Here is a 26079-nt window from a genome sequence, read left to right as displayed (position 1 = left end):
TGAGTGAATGTGTCTGGCCAAAGCTAGGCTAGCTTATATAGTGACTTATAAGCATGACTAAAGGAACAGAAGTGTTGAGAGACATAACAGAAAGTGTTGAGAGACATAACAGAAAGTGTTGAGAGACATAAAATAAATAGAGGAATTCATGCAGAATGTGCCACCTGAGGTATTGTTTTCACACTCTTATCTCTTATGTCACCCTCCGCTGCAGGAACTCCAGAAAAGAACTGAATGACATCCGCTTTGAATTCACTCCTGGTCGCGGTAAGAGCTCAGCCTCTACTGGATGCAACACTGTTGTAAGACAAAGTATTAAATAGAGCTTGTGTTTTCACCTTGATTCATTGATATATTAAAAAAATATATATTATAAAAAAAAATAAACTCGCTTTTCGCTTCTTCAAATCGCTAAGAAAATACTCGATAGTTGCAGCCCTAAACAGCACTTTAAAAGCAAGAAACACAATAGAGTAGACTGTTGGCATTATAGTACGAGTGGCCCAGGAAATGCTATTCGAACTAATGTTCTACATCAGGTAGCATTATTATTATTCCTCAGCATGCGTACTGAGTCCCTTGCTGTTTGAACACTAATAGCACTAATACACATTTTGCTGCATTTGAGGATCGCTTCCTAGTACTTTGTTATCTTTTCATTTGTTTTGTGCCAGTTTCGGATCCATTCTCCCACAGTTTATTCTGCTTATGATGTAAGAGCAAAATGACTGCTCAAGGTTCAAGGTTGTAATGTATTGTTACATCTTGTGTACATACATACTGTAAGAGTAAATCTGATTTTGGTTTGGCTTCATTAAGTGTGACTATATGGCCAATGGTGTTGTCTATTATCAGACATGCTTGTGTTGTTTTTAATTTAATTTCTATATTCCCTGAACAGACACTGCCGATGGTGTTTCCCAGGAGCTGTTTTCAGCTGGTCTTGTCAGTGGACCTGATGTTTTGATTGGTAATTGTTGATTTGTGTAAATACCGTCGCTTAAATGTACACCATTAGCTTATTTTGCCTACATGGTACATTGCGAATCACATTCAATGATTCAGTGATAAATCACCATGGGTAGGAGCCGGAGGACTGATTCATGTTTTCATTCATGTATTTTTGTAATCAGTTATTTTAGTATAGTATACAGCACATTTTTATAATCATCAACAACATCATCATCAACAGAAATGCTAAACATACCGATTTGTATATTATCATCAATCATGTTAAATGTGTTTACACATCACATATTATATAACTGACTTCATATGAGATTAATATCTGAACGTATTTCTACAGTATTGTGTAAAGTTAAAACTAGATAGTATGACTGTTTATGAGTGATAGAGATTGTCAGGGTTGTCAACACAAATACAAGTTGTTTTGTATTGAGGCATGAATGTACAGTATGTGTGTGTGCCCTTCAGAAGCTGTCTCTGTATTACTGTTGCAGTTGCTGCTAACCTTCAGAAGATTGTAGATGACCCCGCTACCTACAAAGTATTGACCTTTAAACTGGTGAGTTTCCAGATGATTTGTGCCACAACACCTCCCGTCCTAAGATAGCCCAGTTGACCGTACATGTTTTGCTCTTTTTACGACACGGTCAGTGAGACTGAGATGCTTCTATTTCTGCAGGACCAACACCTAAAATCAGTGGTTCTCAAACTTTCACTTACTGACTTTCGGCTAGGCTATGGTCCGTCAGTAAAATGCTTCCCCGTCGTCCACTGCCATGCTAACTGAAATCTTAAAACACTTAATATCTCAGATTCTTTTGCCAGATTGAGTTTTTGAGGGACGCCAGCCCCTCCTATGTCCAGCTTTGAGTGTTTGTCCTAACACAAACATTTAATGCCATTGACAATGAATGGCTAGTTGTGAGTGTTTGTGTAAACACAAACATTGCGTAAACACAAAAATTGAAGACGAAGGTGAGGACACAAATTGTGATTGGCCGGAATACAGTATGATGATGTATGAGGATAAGATCCCCCCTCACTTCACACGGGTGTGATTTGTTTTCATCAAAACGATTCACAGCTCATTAACTAAAGCATTGCTGCCTTGCGGTTACAATGTTTCGGGTGACATTTTTTTTTTTTGGAACAGCAATTCTGTCCCTCCCTATGTCTGTCCCTATGTACTGTATGTTTAGGGTAACAACAGGTGCTAAAGTGGTGCTGTTGAGTTAGTTTGGGAAGCTAAGAGCCGATAACCAATAGTCAGACAACCAATAGTCAGACACCCACTAGTCAGGCACCCACTAGTCAGACACCCACTAGTCAGGCACCCACTAGTCAGGCACCCACTAGTCAGACACCCACTAGTCAGACACCCACTAGTCAGGCACCCACTAGTCAGACACCCACTAGTCAGACACCCACTAGTCAGGCACCCACTAGTCAGGCACCCACTAGTCAGACACCCACTAGTCAGGCACCCACTAGTCAGGCACCCACTAGTCAGACACCCACTAGTCAGGCATCCACTAGTCAGGCACCCACTAGTCAGACACCCACTAGTCAGGCACCCACTAGTCAGGCACCCACTAGTCAGGCACCCACTAGTCAGGCATCCACTAGTCAGGCACCCACTAGTCAGACACCCACTAGTCAGGCATCCACTAGTCAGGCACCCACTAGTCAGACACCCACTAGTCAGGCACCCACTAGTCAGGCACCCACTAGTCAGACACCCACTAGTCAGGCACCCACTAGTCAGACACCCACTAGTCAGGCACCCACTAGTCAGACACCCACTAGGCAGATTGACTATTTTCAAATAGCCTTTATAGACAAAATCACAAAGTCTTCTTTTACCTTTACTTGCGGGTAGATGATGTCAATGGGTGTAGTGGGGATTTCTTTTTTACAGTGGGAACGACATTTTGTGACATACCCACACGCACACAATGTGCACAAATATTCATTATAGTTTGACCTTTGATTTCCGTTTAATTTTACTTGGCTTGATGAGTGCATGAAGTTAGTCACTCATTCCCGCTACATTGAATGGCTCATGATGAGAATGATGAGAATCTGGCTGGCACGTGCGTGCAACCACTACACCCCTGTGTATGCCGCTGACAATTATAATTATACAATTATATATATAATTAAGCAGAAGTGAATGTTGTTGTTAGTGTGACATCACAGTGATTGATGCTATACTATAATTAATGCTTCATTCATTTTGCTGGGGACCCCCTGGAACCAGGTTAAAAATGAGTAGCCTACTAGGTTGTGCACATCTGTCACCTGATGAAGGCCTACTATGGCCGAAACGTTGTTTAGTGGATGTCGTTGTTTTAGATAAATGAAACACTGTGGAGCTGAGCCTGTGTGCAGACTTCTCTCTTTTTAACACGACCCCAGGGGCCCTTGGGGGTCCCGGGCCCCACTTGCGGAAACACTGACCTAAATGTTACACTTATTGCAATGAATGTACCTAGCTAAATTTAGATTCTCTTAGGCCTGTTTCCGTGTCTCAGAAATAGGCACATCTTCGTTTTATCAACACAGGGAAGCGTGCAACAAACCATCCATCTGATCTGCAGCAAACATAGGTTGTTGATGGGAGCGGTCGAATTAGAACAGCTATAGTGGAGCAGATTACTGAAACGATCGTTCACTTGATCATACAAGCACCAAATTTGGCACACAAGTGCTTCAGAACCTACTCTCTCAGAAAAGTACGTTGTCCACTTGAAAAAACAAAATGGCCACCATTTCTCAAGATGGCCGCCTTTCAAAATGGTTTTAAACAGTGTTTGAACTATAGTTTGATTGAATAATCTTATTGTGATGGCCTATACATCAAAATGTATGTTTCTGAGTATGAGAAATCCAATTCTGCATTTAGCAAATCAAAATTATTGAATATTATGATGATAAGTCAATATTCCATAAGAATCTTTCACTTGGTGGTACAAGCACCAAATTTGGCACACATGATGTCCAGGATGTATTTCTATGAAAAGCACCTTATCCAGCTGAAAATCCAAGATGGCTGCCAGTATTCAAGATGGCCGCCTCGTCAAATGCAAGAAATGTGTTAATGATCCAATCAAAATGAAAGTATTCTGACTGTAAGAACTTAATGGTGTTGGAATTGAATTCCAATATGGCCGCAAGTTTGCAAGATGCAGTTATTACGTGACTCAAAATTAGCGTTTTCGGAAGCTGTATGATCATAGATATTGTTGAAGGGCAACATCATTCGTTGATCATGCATTGAAATGCTGTGATCAAGCTCTATTGGTTTGTAATTTTGTATATAAGAGTGATGTCAAAGCACAACCAGGACACACTGGTGACATCACTGCTGTGAGACTCTGCATGGGGTTCAGTGTCGGCTTGTAGCGTAGCTGTAGTTGTGGTTTAATAACTGTTGTAGTGTACTCGCTGTAGTTTGTTGTATACTTTAGTGTCCTAAATGCTAATTAGCCCCTGTATATATCTCCACTAGAAGTTTAGTTAGTTGTAGTATTGTAGTTAGATAGCCGCACCTGAATTGACGTGATGTGCCAGTGTGGGAGAGCTGAGACAAGGGTAACGGGGCTTCAGTTACCTGGATGGTGTACAGATCGCACAGGACTTAAATGGCACTGGATGAACGGTCGGGCTAGGTGTAGGTCACCAGATGCTTGAACGTAGATCAAGGTTCAAGGTTGGACTTTATTGTTACATCTTATGTACAGGTATATAAGAGTAAAACTTATTTGTCTTTGGCTTCCTTACAATGACAATGCAGCGGCATAGATAGCATAATATTCAAACAACAAAAAACACAGCAAGCACAGCAAAACAAAGGGAAGAGTGCTAGAAAAATAGAGTGCTAGAAAAATAGTAACATATGTACATGTTTCCCTGTAGTAGCAAAGTTAGGTAAACTCGCCCCTGGTTCTTATCAGTTTGTTCATGTATCTGATTGTTTGGGGAAAGAAGCTTATTTGCAGTCTATTTCCAGTGGCTTCGAGACTGCGAAAACGTTTTCCATGTGGTAGCATCTCAAACAGTCTGCGGTTGGGATGGCTTGGGTCCCTCATAATTCCACGACATCATACATCATACATCGTCATACAGGGCTTCGATGGGGGGGGGGGATCACATCTGCTGCACTGCACTCTTTGAATTTTTGCGTGTCCTTCACCAGGATCATTCTGAATTTCAGCTGCTCTCTTAGTGGAACACTGGAGTTTCAGTTGCTAAACATTTGCCCGACAATTTTGGTGATACTTTGTACTGTTTTGCCTCAATGTATCCTCACTGCCACCTCCATCATCCAATCTGGATGAGTCTAACATGATGGGCAACAGGTGTATTGCCTGAAATACGGGGAGACTTCAACTCCTCTTTCGTATCTGTTTGACACTTCCTCCAATCAGTTTTAGTAGCGGAACATCTTGTGTTAAAGGCCGAGGGCTATATCCTTTTACCACCCAACCATACAAAACATCAAAGCACATTGAAATATGGGATGCATCTAGGTTCAAGCATCTGGTGCCCTACACCTAGCCCGACCATTCATCCAGTGCAAGTCCTGTGCGATCTGTACACCATCCAGGTAACTGAATCCCTGTTACCCTTGTCTCAGCTCTCCCACGCTGACACATCCTGTCAATTCAGGTGCGGCTATCAACTACAATGCTACAACTAACTAAACATCTATTTGAGATATACAGTATACAGGGGCTTATTAGATAGCATTTAGGACACTAAAGTATACTACAAACTACAGTGAGTATACGACTACAACAGTTAGTAAACCACAACTACAGCTACGTTACAAGCCGACACTGAACCCCATGCGGAGTCTCACAGCAGTGATGTCACCAGTGTGTCCTGGTTGTGCTTTGACATCACTCTTATATACAAAATTACAAACCAATAGAGCTTGATCACAGAATTTCAATGAATGGTGATGTTGCCCTTCAACAATATCTGTGATCAGACAGCTTCCGAAAATTCAAATTTTGAGTTGCGTAATAGCCCCCATCTTGAAAACTGGCGGCCATATTGGAATTAAATTGACACCATCAGAATACATTCATTTTGATGTTTGGATCAATGTGTGGATCACACATTTCTGTTCACTAAAGTTCTACTTATTAATTTGACGAGGTGGCCATCTTGAAAACTGGTCGGCCATCTTGGATTTTCAGCTGGAAAACATACTTTTCCTAGAAAGTACATCCTGGACATCAATTGTGCCAAATCTGGTGCTTGTACCACCACATGAAGGATTATTATGGAATATGGACTTAATCTGCCCACTTTATCGTTTAATTCCCATTATATCATCATAATATTAAATAATTTTGATGTTCTAAATGCAGAATTGGATTTCTCATACTCGGAAACATATATTTTGATGTATAGGCCATCAACATAGGATTTTATAGCTCAATATAACTCAAACACTGTTTAAAACCACCTCGAATGGCGGCCATCTTGAAAAATGGTGTCCATTTTGTTTTTTAAAGTGGACAACGTACTTTTCTGAGAGAGTAGGTTCCGAAGCACTTGTGTGCCAATTTTGGTGCATGTATGATCAAGTGAACGATTCTTATGATATATTGACTTAATCTGCTCCACTACTAGGATGAATAGCCATGCATGCCATACACACGCAAATAGAATTTGTAAGGACCAATGTCCCGGTGGAAGTTAAACTCCAACACCCGACCTGAGCATGTGACAAACAATGCAGGGTAGATCATTTTATACTTTATTTGTCCATTAAGACTCAGCTCAGGATTGACCACTACCATTTATTGCAAAGCTATTGCATTTAGTTTGGCGGTGTGGCTCTGCTCATGTGACAAGACACCAAATCTGATATCAACAACAACCCCCTAGAGCAGAGTACAAGATAAAGACATGACATGACAACATAAGTTCAATTGTATGCCATATACCACAGCCAGATACATATGATACCACATATACTGTAGAACAATCCATAAATCACTTATAATCACAGAATCACCCATTACAGAACTGGATACCACATATCATAGTACATACATAAATAAATACATAAAAATTACAGAACTAAATTTCACAGGCAGGAGGCAATGTATATTGAAGGCGAGAGAATACTTAAAGGACCTATAATATAAAATTCAACTTTTTCAATTTCTTTTGTGTTTTTGGGGCTCCCATAATGCGTTTTCTATCCCCACAAATAACCAATTTTGAACAATCAGGCTTTCATATCATATGGGTGCTTTAATGGAAATTGCTCTCAGGAACAGCTCAACTGATTTTGTCCTCATCACGATGTCATCAATGTCACCCTACTTTGTATAATTCCTCCTCTTCTTCAGTCTTCAGTTCCAAATTTGCATCTCCACTTTGTTTACAATGTCCGCCATTGTTGATTTTCCAAGCTGGCATGGAAACAAGCCTGGTTTTATCTAGCATCAGTATTATAATGACTCAAATATTAAATAATCTGCATATCAGCACCCCCACCACCTCAGGACATTGTGGTATTGCAGCTAAAACTGCTTTCAAAGTCCAGAAAGAAATGACAAGGACTGGTTATATCAGAGTGGTGATTGAGGCTCAAACCATTAGAAATACGTTTGAGGGACATAGACAATATGATATTAAATATTAAAAACAGTTAAAGCATGTTATTTCTGCTTTAAATGAACCGCCTGATGTACTGTGGGTGTGTGTGAGTTAGCTTGAAGCAAATGAGAAAACAGAGTGGGAGTATATATTAATTAACTATTAGCGAATGATTGGGGGTCCGGGGAGAGATAATTAGAAGCAGCATCCTGCCTTCCATGTCGTAATGAACTATCGCTGCGCTGGATTCCTCAAGGAATCGGTAGGTGCATTCATAACACAAATACATGAGACGTACAGAATTAGCCCTTCGCTAAGTTCCTCCCCAACCCGTCCTTGTCCAATAGGCACATTAGCAGTGAAGAGACGGGTCAAGCTGTCCTTCTCACCCATTGAGATGCATGTTAAATGATGCGATTTCTCCATATAAATAATGGATCATTTCAGAAGCCAAACCTTCAAAATGTCTTAGTGAACCAGGCCTGCAGTAAGCTATGCACTGGGAAAATATGCATGACATTATTTAAATAAACTAGAAATACGAGGAAATGACAGAGAGAGAAATCATCTTTTAACGACCGCCCGACAGGAGTTTTCATGTTGCACGGTAAGACTATGGTAATTAGTATTATTGCCATCACCTGGGTGGGTCAGTCGTGTAACTTTCCTGACATTAAGCTGTGTAAATGTTCAACAACACAGCCATGCAAAATAACATTGACAGCTATGAGTTGGTGAAAGCTTGACCTGCATGCATAGCAACAGTTGCTAAACTATTTGGATTGGCATTGGACAATCGCTGTTTGGGGTGGGATTTAGCGAAGGGCTAATTGTACAGCTTCATACAAAATACACAATTTACAGGAACACTTAATTACATAGGTCACACAACAGGGACATGGATTCTACTACGTTTTCTTCTGTTGCTTGATATTATCTATTAGACACATTATCTACGTATCTGCACAGTGTGTCTTTTCCTTGCATTCAGCTCTGTATGCCATTGACATCCTCTGCATGTAAAGGCAGTCCAAATTCTGAGACAATACTTGAGAGTGTTGCAGCAGCAGCGTTTCTGAAGTTGTGGGTAAACAACATCTGTGCGTCAGGTTACAGTACACCTCATTCAGACCTTTCTAGTGCCATGTTCATCTCATCAGCAGCTGGCGAATGTCACAGGTGGAGGGATCTCAGGAGAGCCAGGCTGCAGCTGTAGGCTCAGGGCAGTGGCAGGCTCGCTAGATATACATACAGTAGTTATCAACATAAAAAAATAGGAATTTAAAAAAATTCCAAAAAGGTAGCACATCCAAAAATTAAACAAACGGCGGACAAAAGTACTCACATTTCCATTTCTTTATTGGCACACACCAAAAAGGAACGCTTACGCGTTTCGGCTATGCAGCCTTCATCAGAGCATTGAGTAGTTATCAACACTCTCTGTCTTTCATATCGTAGCCGTTGGACGATAACCTTATATTAGATGTCCAAAATGGTTACTTTTCAGGAAACAGGGAAAAAGTGTTTCAGTGGATCCAATGTGATATTTAGTCTTTTCAGTTTTCATTGGTTACAAAATTTATAAAACCCACAGACACACATTAACCACATTTACTTTCACTTAAAATTAATGTTTAAAAATATCTAAATTAGCCGACCAACAAGCTCATAATAACACTGTAGAATCTGCACTCGATCCTGTTCCCATGCAGACTCCTCACCCAAACGAAGAATTATGTCTGTAGCGTCTCACAAAACCCAGACATAGAGAATAATTATCCTCGCTTGGAGAACAATCCATATATTTTCACTGGGACGATTTAATGTGTAGGTACCAGCCGAGCAGCTTTTACGACCGAACTAAACGAGAGGTCACAGCATTCGCAGTAAGCTTTCTAAGAAGGACTAGATCAGTGCTTCTCAATCTTTTTTTTAGTTCTGATCCAATAGCATATGCTCATGTTGTGAGCTAGTAGATCTGCTATTTGCTATTTTTTTAATCAAGCTGTTAACAGTTCAATTAATTTCAAGCTGTTTTCCCCACACTGAACGTATTTTAAGATCTAATGTTTCACTTGTAATTCTGCTATGGACCACTAGTGGTCAGTGGACCACTGCTTGGGTACAGCTGCTCAGTGCTGTATATCCAACAGACACTCCAGACTGAGGGTTGCAGAGAGACTCCCTGATCAGGTGTAAATTGCTGGAGGCTCGGCAGGCATCAGGCCACTGACTCACACTCTTTCACAGGGGGATAGCTGAGTGAAGAAGTGATATTGATCAGCTCTCAGGGACCACTCAGGCAACTCTGAATGCACGTTGCCTCACTTGCCTGTAATATGGCCTCTGTGAGAAGCAACCGAGCAGTATAATTAGTTCAAAATGTAGCAAGACAATGCAGTCACTGGAAGGTGAAACTGTCAATAAAATAAAAGTTGTAAGTTGTTAAGTTTAGGGGTGAACTCTGCTAAATGTAAACTGGCAGTACTCCTAAACAACCTGTCTCATAGCTATTTCCTTGCAAACTTTGAAAGTTTGTTTTCCTTTTCATGTTTGTTTCTGCTATTTATAGAACATAGTACGCTAAATAATCCTGTTGGTTCCAGTATAGTAAGTCACCTAAACCTTCAAACTTCATTAAATAATGTAATTACTCTTGGGCGTCTGGGTGGCGCAGAGGTAAAGTTCCTGCTCACCGCCATGGAGACTGCAGTTTGATTCCTTTACGACTGTGGCTTGGTCGGTCGACCAACAAATACAGTTGGTTGTGTTCTTGGATGAGAATCTGGCAGGGGAGGACGTTCTTTGTCGCTGCACTAGCAATTACTAAAGGTTGGTTAGGCCACCTGTCTGAATGCCCGAAACGGCTGCACGTCGCCAGAGGTTCAAATCACATTAATCACACGCTATGGGATTGGTCGCATAATAATGCACGCGCGAGAGAGAATGAAAGAGAGAATGGTAGAGAAATAGACTGTGACATTATGGTCACATCTATTCAACTTCTAGTAGGTGAGTAAGTTAGCTATTTGAGGGGTGTGGTTCTGTGTAGTAGTGGACACATGCATGCATCTAAATGCATGTCTCACCACAGTCACCAGTCAGTCACCACCACACAGTACAAACAGACAATCAAAAAAGACTCGTACTGTACTTCCACAATGCATAGTTTTTTACGTTGTATAAATGTGAATTTGAGTGAGACAATTTATTAATCAATTTATTCATCAGTGCATCTTCCCATCATGGCAGCCTTCAGTAGCTAGTCGTGCCGGCCCGAGGTTCAAAGACAAAAAAAAACAAAAAAAAAACATACTGTACTTTTCCAGGCTGATCTCAAAGTTTCAGAATGTAAGATCAAATGATTCAAAAAGCCTTAATCCACAAAACAATAAGCTTACCACAGTAAGTAGGTTGAATCCATTGGCTAATCCCAGTTGTTACAGCACAGCTGTTCTGCGGATGTCGGGAGGATTAGATTTTGCTGATGGAAGGGAGAGTCACAGGATGTGACCTGAAGCCCTGTGAGCCCCCTGTGACCCCACCTATGCCTTTCTTTCTCCGCATCCCAGGCTTCCGGCTGTGATGACACGGAGATTCCAGACGAAGTGAAGCTGATCGGCTTCGCCCAGCTCAGCCTGAGCTGATGCACTCTCTGTGGCTGAAGAGCAGGTGAGACGGACGGACGGGAGGACAGTTCAGGGGCAGACGGACCGAGGAAAGCACCATGCCACACCCTTCACAACGACCACCACCCCCCCGCCTCCAACACCCACCCCGCCAACACGGGCAGACGGACCGAGGAAAGCACCATGCCACACCCTTCACAACGACCACCACCCCCCCGGCTCCAACACCCACCCCGCCAGACGGACCGAGGAAAGCACCATGCCACACCCTTCACAACGACCACCACCCCCCCCGGCTCCAACACCCACCCCGCCAACACGCACATTAGCCTTTCCTCTTGCCCCCGAGGGCAGACTCTGCCACAGTCACAGCTCCAACCCTGCTCCCTGCACACCGCCCGCCTGCTCCCTGCACACCGCCCGCCCCTCTGCTGCCGTTAACCTATACCCTACCACCTTATACAACATTCCACCGGCCAGCGCACAACCCAGGGTCAGGATTAAGGCCAGAGGAAACTAAAGATGTACTCAGGTGGCGAAAGCAGGTGATTAAGATGTAGCTTTGGATGTGTACTATTATTATTATTATTATTATTATTATATATTTTTGTTTTAAAGGAATTGTCCAGTGTTCGAAATTAATTAAATTAATTCATTTGTCACTTTAAATGTTTCAAACGACACAAAAAACGTGATTACATATATAATACTGGCTAAGAAGATGTTTCTCAATGTTTCTGAACGTGGAGCTTTGCTGTCTGAGCCTACAATGCCCATAATTCACTGTAAGGGCGGTGGTTCTGGACACCATTGACCCTAGTTGCAGAGGAGTGAATGACTGTAGTTCTACAGTGCTTCAGATTGGCTGCACAGAGTGTTGATGGGCTCAGCACAGTATTATTACTCCTACTGATGAAGCCATGAAGAAAAACAGTGGAGTATTCCTTTAAATGATGTTACCTCTACATCCAGCCAAGCTGTTATTTATTGAAACGAGAATGTATTTTGTTTTGTTTCCTTGCACTGTTTTGTTGCCACAGTGAAAACCAAATTTGTTTTCCAGACCCACTTATTTGAGATGTTCCCAGCGGTCTGTATTTCATCCTGCATTCAGAATGTAAGAATTATTTTTATTTTAAAGAAAAAAAGCACATTTTCATAATATAATGAATGTCTTAAAAGAGAGTGAACTATACTACTGTGTAAATGTATGCCCATGACAAGAAGGGATGATTGTTGAATTGTAACTAAAGTTTAGTTGAGGAAAAACGAGACCTGAATGATCCCATGTATAATTTGCAAATCATTCCAATGACAGTGTTGATGCTTCAAGGTGCCTTGTTCATTTTCTGTGCCTGAAAAAGTAGGTCATGTGTGAGACCATGAAGAGCAGAACTTGCTTATAACCATTTCAAACGACATTAAATTCCAGCAGTTGATACAGTTTAAAATAAACTATCCTCAAGTTAAGAGGACATGGTATTAAATATGTTTGGGCAGAGTATATATGCACCTGACAAGCTAATGCTTAGGCCTGGGAGTAGATTCTAAATGGTATGCTTTTACCATCTGATAAATGTCACCTAAACCATAACAGAGCCTCTATTATGTAATCAGCTTTGGCTGATGCACTCTCAGAAACTGAGCTAGGAGACAAACTCATGACAATTTCTATACTGTCTTGCTGCACTACAATAACCCCCTCCCTCCCACACACACACACACACACACACACACACGCACGCACACACACACACACACACACACACACACACACACACAGTAGTAACTAAAATGTACTGTATGACAATGTATCTGCAGATGAAACCCAAAGGTAACTACTGAAAGGTTCACGAGCCATTTGTTAATCCAAACAAGTCCAGTAGCTCTAAATTATTTTTTCAGTACTGAAGTAGTGAATTTAACTTCTACTAAATTCTTTATTTTGAGAGGTAAGTTATTGTGTTTTCTATGTACAGTATGTATACTGTATGCCATGTCAGCATATTATCCCTGTTCTCTCTATGTAATCAGCCAATTTCAAATTTCTGCCTAGGAGCAACAAATAAAGAATTGCTATTAAAGTATGCATGGCCTATTTGGTTATTGATTGAACACATGGTTAAGTTTTTTGCTTGAAATTGGCCTCTTTCTCACAGTATTTATTTGAAATACAGTAATTGGCTAAACATGAGACGAACCTGAGACTAACAAAATTGTACAATTGAGGGAATTGGAGAAAGTAAAAGGCATAGTTTAACCTTTAATACAAGTATGTGTTTTTTAATATAAAAACATACAATATAACAACAATCCCTTCTGGGATAGATGCTTTCACAGTAAATGTCACAATAGCTTATAATACTATAAACTTAAGAAAACATTTGAAATCAAAACATGGCCATTTAAAGCCATTCACCTTCTAGAAAATATAAAAGTTTCCCCCCCCATATTTCAACAGCAGTTCTTCAGTAAGTAAGTACTGATATGCAAATACGCATGATAATACATCCACTCTTTAACAGCCTTTGTTACAGTTTGGAAGTACTTGCACAACATGATATTGTAGTTCTATCGATGCCCAGCAATGTTGATGAGCAGAAACAGCTGTTGACATAAACATACATTAAGAACAGTAGCTGGTTTAATGAGAAGCAAGTAGCTGACGCCGATAATTACCCTGCCTAGGAAATTAATCTCAAAATGGGAAATTAATTGCATCTACACAGTAAATGCAAAAACCAGCAAATTCATATGATTGATTCAGTGAAATGTTTCTCGTTTTCCTCCACTGCTACTGTCCAACAAAGACGAAATAATGAAATGACGACTGCAAACTAAATGAAATCATGAAATTTACATTTCATTTTGGCGTAAGTTTTTCATTATCATATTGCTGCGTTAGCTACTTCCAGCTTTATTTCCTGACTTCTCAACAGTCCTCGAAAATAGTTTGGGTTGGGAATTTAGCCATGTTCCCACTCAGCCATAACAAATACCTTTATTTATTTTTAGTATGGTTACCTTTAACCACTTAAACCCTATATAGTTTGTTGCACATCAAATAGTGAAAACAGCGGATCTACAAGAGAGCTTTTAGATCTAGTTATTTCTGCAGAATGTTTGCCTATTATTATGACATATGCCCAGGCCAGAATAGAGACGCTAGGGTTCATGTGGTTAAAATGCATATCTCAAATATAATGATTGGTTTACAAATGGACTTGAGGTGTAGCCCAGATAACAACATGATCATTAATAATCACACCTTGTTTTTGTTACACAACAAATGAACAAACAGACGGACATGAGAGCATGTGCTTTTACAAGCCTATGCACTCATTAAAGATTATGATTACTATGGCACCAGCAGCACTGATACATAGACAGATGTTCAGCTAAAATGGCTGTCACAAAGCAACCGTCAACTCTGAAATTGTGAAAATGGACCTATAATGGACCCACTTTCACACTTTCAATTTGACATTCAGGATTTTTGCAGTGCATGAAACAGAAACTTAGAAAAGCCCTGTAATTCTTACAATATTCTGCCGTGAGCAAAAAGGGTAGAATGGAAAACAGAAGTGTGTGTTCCTCATGCCTCTCAACATCTCAGGTGCTTCTTGCTGGACATGTCATTCCAAATGCGATGCATCTCCTCGGGGGGGATCTGATGGACGGTGATAACGCGCCGGTAGCGGCACAGGCTGTAGGCCATTTTCCAGTGATTAAAACCACTGTTCTGATAAGGGTGAATGCCCAGCTTGCGCAGGCACAGTCCCACATACACGTCCTCCAGGTGTAGCAGCCTGGTGTGCTCCGAGGTCTTGTAGATCAGCTCCGCCACGTCCGAGGAGAACACGTAGCCCGTGCCCGAGCAGAACGGCGGGTATCTGCTCTCGGGATACAGGTCTCGGGACATGTACCACTTGCTGCGCATGTCCCTGATAGGGCCGCCGTTTATCACGTAGCCCGTGAAGTACCGCCGCCGCGGCTTGGTGGCGGGCTTCAGCAGCTTGTAGATCAGGTTGTCCATGTTGATGAAGATGTCGCTGTCCGTCTTCATGACATACTGGGCCTTGGGGCAGAAGGTGGCCACCCAGCGCATCCCCATCATGGTCTTGAGGGTGAGGTTGTGGTAGGAGTCGACAAAGTCCTCCACCACAATGTCGTGGAAGATCTGGCTCTCCTGCAACACCATATCGTTGAGGATGCTGTCTGTGTTGCGGCCCAGCAGGAAGACGGTGAGGATGCTCACGTCGCTGTAGGTGCTCTCATCGCCCCAGGTCTCACGGATGGCCTGGCGGGCGTCAAACTCCTTGTGCGTGGTGCTGATCAGGATAACGAGGAAGGGCGTGACGGCGTCGCACTTGTGGGGCTCGTTGATGACGAAGTCGAAGGCGTGTGGGTTGAGGGGGCGAGTGCGGATGTTGCTGAAGGTGTTGGTTTTGTTGGGTTGTTTCACGGTCTTCCGTATAGGCACGTAAACCTGCCCGACATACGTGGACGTCGGGCGGGATATGCTCAAGTACCACAGCGCACTCGCCCAGCAGACGACTGTCAACAGGTATAAACATGAGACCTTTGAAGGCATTATGCTGCATTTAGGTGAATTTTAATGTGATGGATCTTATAAGGCTCTGCTTCCACTAGCAATCTTTCTCCCAGCGAGGCAGCGTTAAGCTGCTCCAACGTGCAGCTTGACATTAATTGTCAGTAATGGATTGCTTCAGAGAGAAGAGATGCGGTTTTCCTTTTTTTTTAAATGCACAGTAGTTTATGTCTGTATGGGTGTCCAATTCCTCCTGCAAACATTCCAGCTCCTCCATTTAAATCTGTAAGAGAGAGAGAGAGACAGAGAGAGAGAGAGAGACATTAATATACAAACATCTTAATACATTCATGAGACAGGAAAACATATCCATTTGTTTGCTTTTAAAAAAACTACTGTTAAAAGTACTGTTAAACCTTTAAATTAAATGAGCACAACAAACAAACACCTCGTGCATTTTTGTATAAACCAGTGCCACAGCATAATACTTTGATAAAAATATACTTTCTACTCTGGCAGAAGCAGACCTATCCTCACAGTGAGGTCTGTCATTTGATCGCATACTAATTGACTATTATATGGATGTCGAAACTGAGTTCAAAATGCTGTAGAAATACTGCAGAGATCAGGTCACAGCACTGAATGGCAGGCTTTTCATCATGGCCCTGTCATGTTACCAGTCCAGTCACAGGGATGCCAGCCTGTGACATGGCCTGACATCCATGTGACATGGTCTGACAACCCTGTAACAGGGCTGTCAGTGTGTATAGTTTATATGTATAGTTTCATAATCATTATATAGACTAGAGATTCCACTGTTACGTTCTTAGCTCACGCATGTTTCATGAAAACTACTTTTTATGTATAAGTATTGCCATGCTTTTTTGTTCTTGCTTAATGTAAGTCGCTCGGGATTAAGATGACCATGATACTGACATGTTATCAGGGTATCCTGAAAAGACGTGTTATGAGATTTAGCATTGCGTGATTATGATTTATTATGTGAGACAATGCTGCTTTTGAGACGCCACATATACTGAACACTGTTAGGGGCGAGGTCATTTTATTCCTTTTAAAAAATTCAGTTCTGTGTTCTGCAATGGCATCAAGGACCTCAGAGAATGTGCTCCAAACGCATCACTGACACACATCCCACTGGTATATTGGTGAGACTGAGCTTGGCAAAGTTTTTTTATTAGTATCTTCATTTCAGGCTTTGTCACGTTTCCAAAGTCACACAAAAAAGATCATAACCTTCCATGAATAGGTAATGCATAGCTTTCATATATCAAGTTTGAATGAAGAGACTGCAAGGACTGTTTATATTTTCAAACAATCCCCAGTCTGAGAACGTCCTGGCACACATTAAATTCCACTATGATGAACACTCTTAAAGACTTCATCAAAGGTAGCAATGGTACACCCATTTGTGTGCCCTGCACACAAGTCCAGAGTGTTGATTTAACCACTGAGGGCAATGTTTCCACTGTTGAGTTACTGTGGAGTGGGCAGTGCTCTTCCGTATAATGACATGGCAGTAAAAATGGGAGCCATGCAGTGATAACTAGCTTCTCCCTTGAGCCCCTCCACATTTCACAATTTTATTTTCACAATTTTGACTGCAGAGATAAGTGGCAGATGTGCAGGTGGCTTGGTATTCGTGAGGGCTTTCATTTTGTTTTTTGCAAGGCTTTCACTATCTGATTTTGTCTCACACTGGGTGATGTCAAGACATAGCTCTGGTCCATAGCCCTAATGCCATTGCTGCCGTTGCATTAAGGCTATGCCATTCTTGGCTTCCTGCCAATGCATGAAATGCAGACCAGCCTCTCCTCTGTAGCGAAAATATAAAGGATTGATTCGCTATACTCACCAATACAAAGACGGGTTGTGTCTTTACAAAGCCTACTTTCCTTAGTGGACGCACTCTGAGCCCCCCACCACACGTATAAATGCACTTTTTGGCCAGAAAGGGATTTATTTTTCACCAGAAGGAGAAATCTTGTCTATGGGGTTTTCCTTTCTGGCCAAAAAGTACATTTTATACGTGTGGTGGGGGGCTCAGAGTGCATCCACTAAGGAAAGTAGGCTTTGTAATGACACAAACATTCTTTATATTTTTGCTACAGAGGAGAGGCTGGTCTGTATTTCATGCGAGGGCAGGAAGCCAAGAGTGGCATAGCCTTAATGCAATGGCAGCAAGGGCTTTAGGGCTATATGGACCAGAGCTAGTCAAGACTGCTACATACTAATTCCTACACGGGTTGTAGAATGGCCAGAACGCTTTGACATTTCCATCTTCAAAACCACCAAACCCATGTGAATAAACCAAATGCCGATGATACATTTGAGACATTTTGGCCGATATCGATATCCGCTATAATGAATTGCTGTTATGGCCGATAACCGATGTCGATATGATCTCATTCTGTATTGAAAAATTATAATAATTGTGTCCATTCTGAAAAATACATGTAACAGGGTGTCTGCACTGCAGGCATAGGCAAGTCAGGTTTAACTTAAATACCTTTATATTTAATATTGTGAGCTTGTAGATCTGTTCAAGCTGTTACTTTGGGCTTGTTTATCTGTAAAGACAGACCGATTAATCGGACCGATTAATTAATCGTCTGATTGATTAATCAAACCGATGCCGATTAATCTAAAAACAACTCAAATCGGCCGATGCCGATGTGTTTGCCGATTAATCTCCCATCACTAAAATATTATACCGTAACAAAACCCTGGTTTCAAAGAAATCGCAGTGATTCTCAACTTGTGGGCCAGGGCCCACTGGTGGGCTGTGAGTGGCCGGTGAGGATACTGCAAGTGGTCCCCAAATAATTGGCAAAACACCTTTGCCATTGATCCAAGTAGGAGGAACACCATCGATTGATTGATCAACATAATTAACATGCTCTGAAAATGCCCGCAGCCTAACCATCTCTTTACAGCTCCATCGCCACTAGGGGGCGCCAAAAGGCCCAGACCGCCACCATATATCTTTTATTTTATTTTATATATATATATATTTTTTTTACCATGTTATAAAACACGAAAAACACGTCCTTGGCGCTCCAGGACATCATGAAAAAGAAGTTAAATAAGTCCTTGGCGATGGATGAGTTAAGTAGTCAGATGGGTGTTTGAGATTTCCAGAACAAGATATTTTGGCTTTTTCTGCCTTTATTAATAGGATGAAAGTAGTCGGACAGGAAATGGGGAGAGAGATGGGGGGGGAAGACACACGGCAAAGGTCGTCGGAATCGGGAGTCGAACCCGCGGCACGCTGCCAGGTTGGCTCAGCAGCCTAGGTGCCCAGACGGTTGCGCTAACCGTCAGGGCCCGAACAACTTTGAGATGTGCTAGTGGGCCCTGGTCCAGAAAACGTTGAGCACCACTCAGCTAAAGAGAAGAACTGTCATCTGTAAAGAGTACAGGATATCACACAAATAAAGGAAATTGGTATTTTGACCCATGCTCATAGACTCTTTGAAATACACTCCATCTCTTGCTGTCTGGTTGCTTTTGGTTTCTTATATGTTGTGACTTTCAAAATAAGCCTTTCAGCAGACTAGACTGGACTCCCAGAAGGTCTTATTTCTCAGTTTGTTTCATGCTGAACTGCATCCCCTGGGGCTTTCTTTCAGCCAAAGTCCTTACACAACACAATGTACGGACAATCTCACAGCTCCTAACATATAGATATGAAAAGGGTAACACATCGATCCCGGCACAACACAAAAGCGAGTTGGACAGTCCTTTAGTGCCACTAGCCACCAGGCTCCACAATCAAGCCTGACATGTTGTAGGACTACCTACTGGCCTACTATACTTGTGAGTTTTAACCTGTAAAGCACTTTGGTTGACCTAGTCATATGTGCTATATAAATAAAGAGTTGAGAGTCATTGACTCATATAGCTATTCATGTTCTGTGTGGATGTACAGCAGGCTACTCATGATACAAACAACAGTTTGAAAATATATATTTCCGGGTGAATAAATCGCATGAAATGAATGAACCCAGCCCAGTGTCTAAAAACCTTAACCCTAACTGCAAAAGATTAAGGCAATATTTATCGGAAAGAAACATTTAAGAAGCACATTGAGCTGACAATTTGTAGATCCAGTAGCTTTTTGAAATGTGTTGCCAACAACAAAGTACCACTAACAACAAAGTACCACTAATTCTCTTCGATGTGAACCACCAGGTTAAATGGGTTTCTAAACTTCTTCTGTGTTAATCTGATCAGTGTAGGAACACATTATTTCATAATGAACTGAATTGAAGGCTATAAAAAAATGTGGAAAGGCATCAGATTGAGTCAGTGGTGGAAAAAGTACTCACATTTTGTACTTAAGTAAAAGTACCGGTATCAATACTGCAATGTAGAAATACTCTGTTACATAGAAGTCCCGTATTGTACAAAAAGTAGAATCAGAATCAAACTTTATTGTCACATCACAAGTAACATGGGTGAAATTCTTGTTTGTGCAGGCTCATCATTGCAGTTATGTCCATAGTACATGACTAATGTACATGTTACAATATGTATGCATATAAAAATAAATAATAGTGATGTAGCCTACGTGTATATATAAAGTAGTCTCTACTAGAACAAGCGACCAATTCAGTTTAGTCTCACCAGACCTAGTTCTTGTACACAACCAGTGTCAACCACACAAAAGTACAGTATTTGCCTCTGAGATGTAGTGGAGTGGAGTATTGAAAATTGGAAATACTAATAAAGTAAAAGTATCTCAAAATTGTACTTAAGTACAGTACTTGAGTACATGTATACTTTAATAGTTGCTTTCCACCACTGGAGTTGGAACACATCACTTTTCATAATGAACTGAATTGAAGGCTAAAAAATGTGAAAGGCATCAGGTTAAGTACGGCATTAAATTACATATTATTGCTGTCCAGTGTATGCCTAAAACATTTCAGGAAAGGGAATGATTTAATGCTTTGGTGTCACGTGGGGTCCCCCCTCTCCACCTCCCCTCCCCTCCACTCACTCAGGGCCGATAATCGTGTGGTGTGAGCTGTGTGTGAGTTTTAAAATCGTGTAGTGTGTGCTGTATAAGATAATCTGATAAGATAATCGGGCCCGATTATCCTGTAGTGTGTGGGGCTATCAGATTTCAGATTGAAAAAAATCGGCTAATGTAAGGCCACCCACAAGCTCTTGTTATACTATTACCCTGATGATTCATCACATTTTCAAGGGGGTCCTTAAAGGGACATTTCACCGCTGGAAGAAACTGCAGTCACTAAATGTTAATAGTATTTGTAGTAGATAACAGTAGCACAATTTGAATTTCACCCTATGCTATGGCCAGAAAAATAATCTAAGTAATTCTGTGTGTTTGACTAGGGTTTGACTGGATAGCTGAATTCCTACAATGACCATAATTCTTTGGTGCACTTCCCCTCCTTGTGGAGAGGGGGGGGGGGGGGGGGGGATGCGTGGAGGTGTGACTTTGTAGTCCAGGAAGGAAGTGAGACCACATTGTCATGACAAAATTTGGACATGAACATGACTAAAATATCTAAAAACACATACTGTATTACATACATGATAATCCCAGGAAAGTGTCCATACAAACAGACAAAAGTTCTCTCAGTCAGGACGCTCCCAACCCCCTGATCACCTCCCAAAATATCAGGGTTCATACAGTAACGTATCCATGCAAAGCTATAGGCATCTACTGTACAACAACAACAAAAAAGAACAAATACTGTATTTGTTCTTTTGTTGTTTTTACATACATGCACGATGCACGTATGCACATGAGAGAACTAATATCCACATAGCAAATACAATTCTCATGAACAATTAGAAGCACAAGCAGGGTGTTTGAAGGTAAGTGAAAATAGAGGTCTTAAAGACATGGAAGGAGGGAATAGATCTAAATGAACTGGACACGTTGTCAGATGGAGCTTGAGGCACGTCAACCAATTTCTTTAGAAACTGTAGAGATGAAAGTGAAAGGATTCTCAGTAGACTAATAAGACTATGCAGGCTATAGGATGACCTTTAAGGAATTAAGAGTTGTATTAATACAATTCATTGGTTAAATATTTATAAGACAGGGATGGCAGTGGCTCAGGGGTACAGTGGCTGGTAGAGCAGCTGGATGGAGGTTCCCAGTTCGATCCTGGGCTGCCCCAGAGTTAGTGTCGAAGTGTCCTTGAGCAAGACGCTGAACCCCTGCCTTTCCTCCGCCATCAGTGTATGAATGTGTGGGTGAATCTATAAATGCACCATTTACCATTAATGAAATATAAATGGTATTTATGAAATATGTTGAAACAAGATTTCTGCCCGACAAAATGAGCTATGATTAATTTATATATATATATATATATATATATATATATATATATATATAGAGAGAGAGAGAGAGAGAGAGAGAGAGAGAATAATGTTGAATAATGAAATGTTGATATGTGTATCAACATTTCATTATTCCACAGATTTTTCTGTGGATTATAATATTCCTATGAAATATACTGACACAACCCACTTACTGTACACCACCGCTATACAGTCAAATTATCCTCAACAGGATGATTGAGTGGAAAAAACAGTGAAGAAAACAGTGCCTGGTGGTATTAGTGTGCTTAGTATACTGTAGATGCTGTGAGGTAGTGACCATGTTAGCTTTTGTTTAGATTACTGTCGTAGCGTGGAGTAGAGCCTGCAGGCTGGCAGCCAGACCTTTGCAGGGCCATTACTCCAACAATCCATCTCCATAATGCTGGATGTCACACTGAACATATGAACAGAGTGGCATTAAAAACCACACTAAAACAGTTACATATTTATTAGGTGACTTTGATTACACTGACATAAGAACTGTAAGACAAATATTTATGTACAGTATGCCTCTTGTTTTCCACTTTAAAATGAGTTATTAATGACAATCATTACTGTCGTATGACAAACTGGAGTAAGTATATTTAGGGCTGTATTTTCGTCCATGCTACACCCCTTATCCCTATACTTTGCCTTTTTTACTATTTTGAAAAACATTTTTGAATAGTTCAACTAGCTGATCTACATCGACACATTGTGAGCTTGTAAATTGCTATTTTAACTATTCATGTTAAAATGTTAAGGTATGTGCTGTGCTAAAATGGCAGACATTATTTTATTTTTATTTTTCATTTACTCCATGGTAAATATATGATATCCTATAAAAAAAAAAAGCCACTAAATTACATTTTGTTAACATTTCCAGCGATTTTAATTCAACAATTCCATTCAGTAAATATATAATAACGTTTAGCTTATTGGTCATTCTTACACCTATTCTACACAGTTGAGCAAGTCAGATGGCTTGATTGTATCTATCTTTATATATAGATCTATATTTTACTTGTTGCTCCCTGACTAAAACATTAGGGGAATATTGTAATTTACATTTGCATGCTTGCATGCTTATAGGGCTTAAATTGTGTACCACTCTTAAAGCTATAGCCAAACACCAGGGGAAACCAAACACTAGAGGAAAATCTATACAGGCAATTAAATGAGTGAAGCTACATTAAGCTGAATGAACTTTGTGATAGATTGTGAGAAGCTGGAAAACAAGCTCATAAAAGTGGCATCATTGTTGATTTATTCCATAAACAGAAGTGAGGTCTCAGGGGAAACATTACTGAAGAGAATTCACAATAGTCTGCACGGCTTTAGTTGAATGCATCCAGCATACAAACACATAAGGTGAACAGACAGATGCTATGTTGGCTTTCTACTGTACCTTAAGATTCCTCTATATCAGTGATTTGCTGATAGGCAAGGCACCAAAATCTCAAGACAGCTTTCATAGCGAAAATGAAAATCACACATTCACAGTCCACTCTACTGTACAAGCTGATACAGTATGTCGCATCGTGGCGTGTTGTGACCTTGTAGATTTCGTTTCAAATGCCATCAATGCATTGAAAGGGACAAAATAAATCTGCAACATCACAGAATATTTGCTAATGTAGCTTTACTTGTAGATCTGCTATTTTCGCTACTTTTGAAAATTGCTATTGATATACTCACATTATTGTGATATGGCATTACTGTTTTTTAAAGGCTGCATAATAGTGATGTGGTGCACCAACAGTCAGATACATTCTGAATATTACATCTCTACTAGCGCTGTAATTATAGGCATTACTGAGTGTTATGTCATTGTGCAAATATTGTGTGAAAGACCAAGTATTTGGTCAAAAATAGTGTGATATTTTGTACCCAGCCATAATGAGAAAATATTGATTGTGTGTAGTTGTGTACTTTTGCGGTCTGCTAATTATTAGCTAAGGAGGTAACTTTTTTTTTTCATATTGTCCACTTTAAACATTGAGTCAGATTTTAACTCTGAAACTTCTATTCTCCTTGAACTGATGCTTTTCCTGAGGGAATCAATCAAATATACTTACAGTATTAAGCCTCAAACACCAAAGCAGCCAGAACATGCATGCACAATTCTAGGAGGGCCATATCCCTAGACGCTTTGTGGCAAAGCTGTTGTTGCTCATTGTAAGCCAGGGCATAGCACACGCTGTAAATAAATCATTAGCAGTCTCCGAAACAATAAGATTCATCTCCCAGCCTGCAGTTGGGAGATGATGACAGGCACCCAGGCGGTGCCAGAGGAGTAATGATGGTGACAGGAGACAGAAAGAAGTCAGACAGTCTGTCCAACTCCCACATTTAGCCTGGGGACTTCGCAGCACACTTCTGTAATCAGACGTCTGCATGTACTACTACTATAGCAGGTCTATGGTTACAGAGGTAGTGAGTTTGAAGCTTTAGAGCAGAGATCCTCACAAACTGCTCCCACATACTAGTGTACACTACAGGAACCTACTGGGGCCATGCCAACATTCTGACTCCCTGAACAGATGCTATGCCCACTGTTCTTTGTTCTTCCCCCAAAGGCACACAGTGTTCTGTGCAGCACATCAGTGTCCAAACACTCACCTTGGTGCCAAAAGAGGACACGCCATTGAGAGAGAGAGTGTGTGTGTGTGTGTGTGTGTGTGTGTGTGTGTGTGTGTGTGTGTGTGTGTGTGTGTGTGTGTGTGTACATGTATATTTTTTTCCCCTTTTTTTTCTTGCCATGCAGTTCAAATGAAGAACTGTCTCTCTACTGTATTCTAGGATGTGCTTTGGGAAAGTTTGTGATTCATAAGGCAGAGATGTTTGTTTGATAACTTCACAAGGCTTTGCTGATGGCTTTGTATCATAGCACAAATGTGTCTCTGCACAGCAAGTTTGAAAGAGGCGCTCAATAGTGATACTCATTCTTTGCAGTCTTTCGCAGGGGAAAGCATTAACCACTTTAACCGGGCCTAACATCGCTATTTGGGACATTAGGCAAATTTGTTTTAAAACATTTTAAAATGTCTTTAATTTAAAATATATATCATATATATTTTTTGAAAATGGCAGATCTACAAACTCACAATGCATTGCCATTTGACGTGTTGTGAGCTTGTAAATTGGCTAGTTTAGTTCAAGTGGTTTATGCACTGTATACAATCCTCAGTTAGGGCTGGAAAAGGTGTCAATATTATATCATACTGTAGGCCTGTATTGTATGAATAAAAGAATAATAAAATAGACAGACCATATTTTATCGTGCAGGGGGATAACAGCCGCCAAGAGGCAGCACCGCAGTTAGAGTTATAAACAGATACAGAGTACGAAAAGTACAGTCCTACAGCAATACAGAGGTAAGAAATAATACAGAAGCAGCATCAACAATGAACAACAGTATACAATTAGTATACTGTACTCCTATTCAACTAGCCTGCACTATGCAGAGAAAACAACACAAGGTGACAGTGTCCTCACAGTATCCCACTCAAAACACAACCCTGTATGGAAGCAAAACGTATACACACAATTTCCCCAATAATGTAGCCGACACTGTAGAACAAAAAACAACCCCCAGTCACAGTTGTCCTTGTCCATACCATGACTCACTCTTGCTTAGGCAACAAAAAGTGCAATCAGTACAAGACAAAAAAGAGTGACAAACTAGTGCTACTGTCTGTTCATATTTCTGTTCTGTTCATCTTTACCTATGATCTTTACACAGGAAAGAATACTGAGCATCCCTAAAAGGGCATTAACTCATACATACATACAAAATATTATCTTTGAACATATGTTTGCCTACTATGACCAGTCCAAAATATGGATGTCAGGTTGAAAGTAGCCTCGGAAACCCAGACGTTTTTATTTCCAGGGAGAAAGTGGTTACATTTCTTCCTGTTTGTGGAATGATTATTAAAT

The 26079-nt window shown here is 40.8% G+C and overlaps 2 protein-coding genes across 2 annotated transcripts in view; one reads left to right on the top strand and one right to left on the bottom strand.

Annotated features, from left to right (window-relative positions):
* stk39 (serine threonine kinase 39) overlaps nt 1–13291 on the top strand; it is a gene marked incomplete at its 5' end in the record, with an annotated part of 38666 nt that extends 25375 nt beyond the window's left edge. Inside the window, 4 exons of the mRNA XM_079517698.1 lie at nt 215–267; nt 902–970; nt 1461–1525; nt 11163–13291. Coding sequence (XP_079373824.1) covers nt 215–267; nt 902–970; nt 1461–1525; nt 11163–11237 — 262 coding nt within the window. The 3' untranslated portion in view covers nt 11238–13291. The remainder of the gene's footprint in view (nt 1–214; nt 268–901; nt 971–1460; nt 1526–11162) is intronic.
* A 1359-nt stretch (nt 13292–14650) lies between these two features.
* b3galt1b (UDP-Gal:betaGlcNAc beta 1,3-galactosyltransferase, polypeptide 1b) lies at nt 14651–15822 on the bottom strand. Its single transcript, XM_079517914.1, has one exon. It carries the CDS (start codon nt 15811–15813, stop codon nt 14824–14826), a length of 990 nt encoding a protein of 329 aa, XP_079374040.1. The 5' UTR covers nt 15814–15822; the 3' UTR covers nt 14651–14823.
* Nucleotides 15823–26079: the final 10257 nt, after the last annotated feature.

The sequence above is a fragment of the Electrona antarctica genome, assembly GCF_951216825.1.
Source record: "Electrona antarctica genome assembly, chromosome: 13".
Taxonomy (NCBI): Eukaryota; Metazoa; Chordata; class Actinopteri; order Myctophiformes; family Myctophidae; genus Electrona; species Electrona antarctica.
Note: the sequence above shows the minus strand (reverse complement) of the source record. Positions and strands in the feature narration are given on the sequence as shown.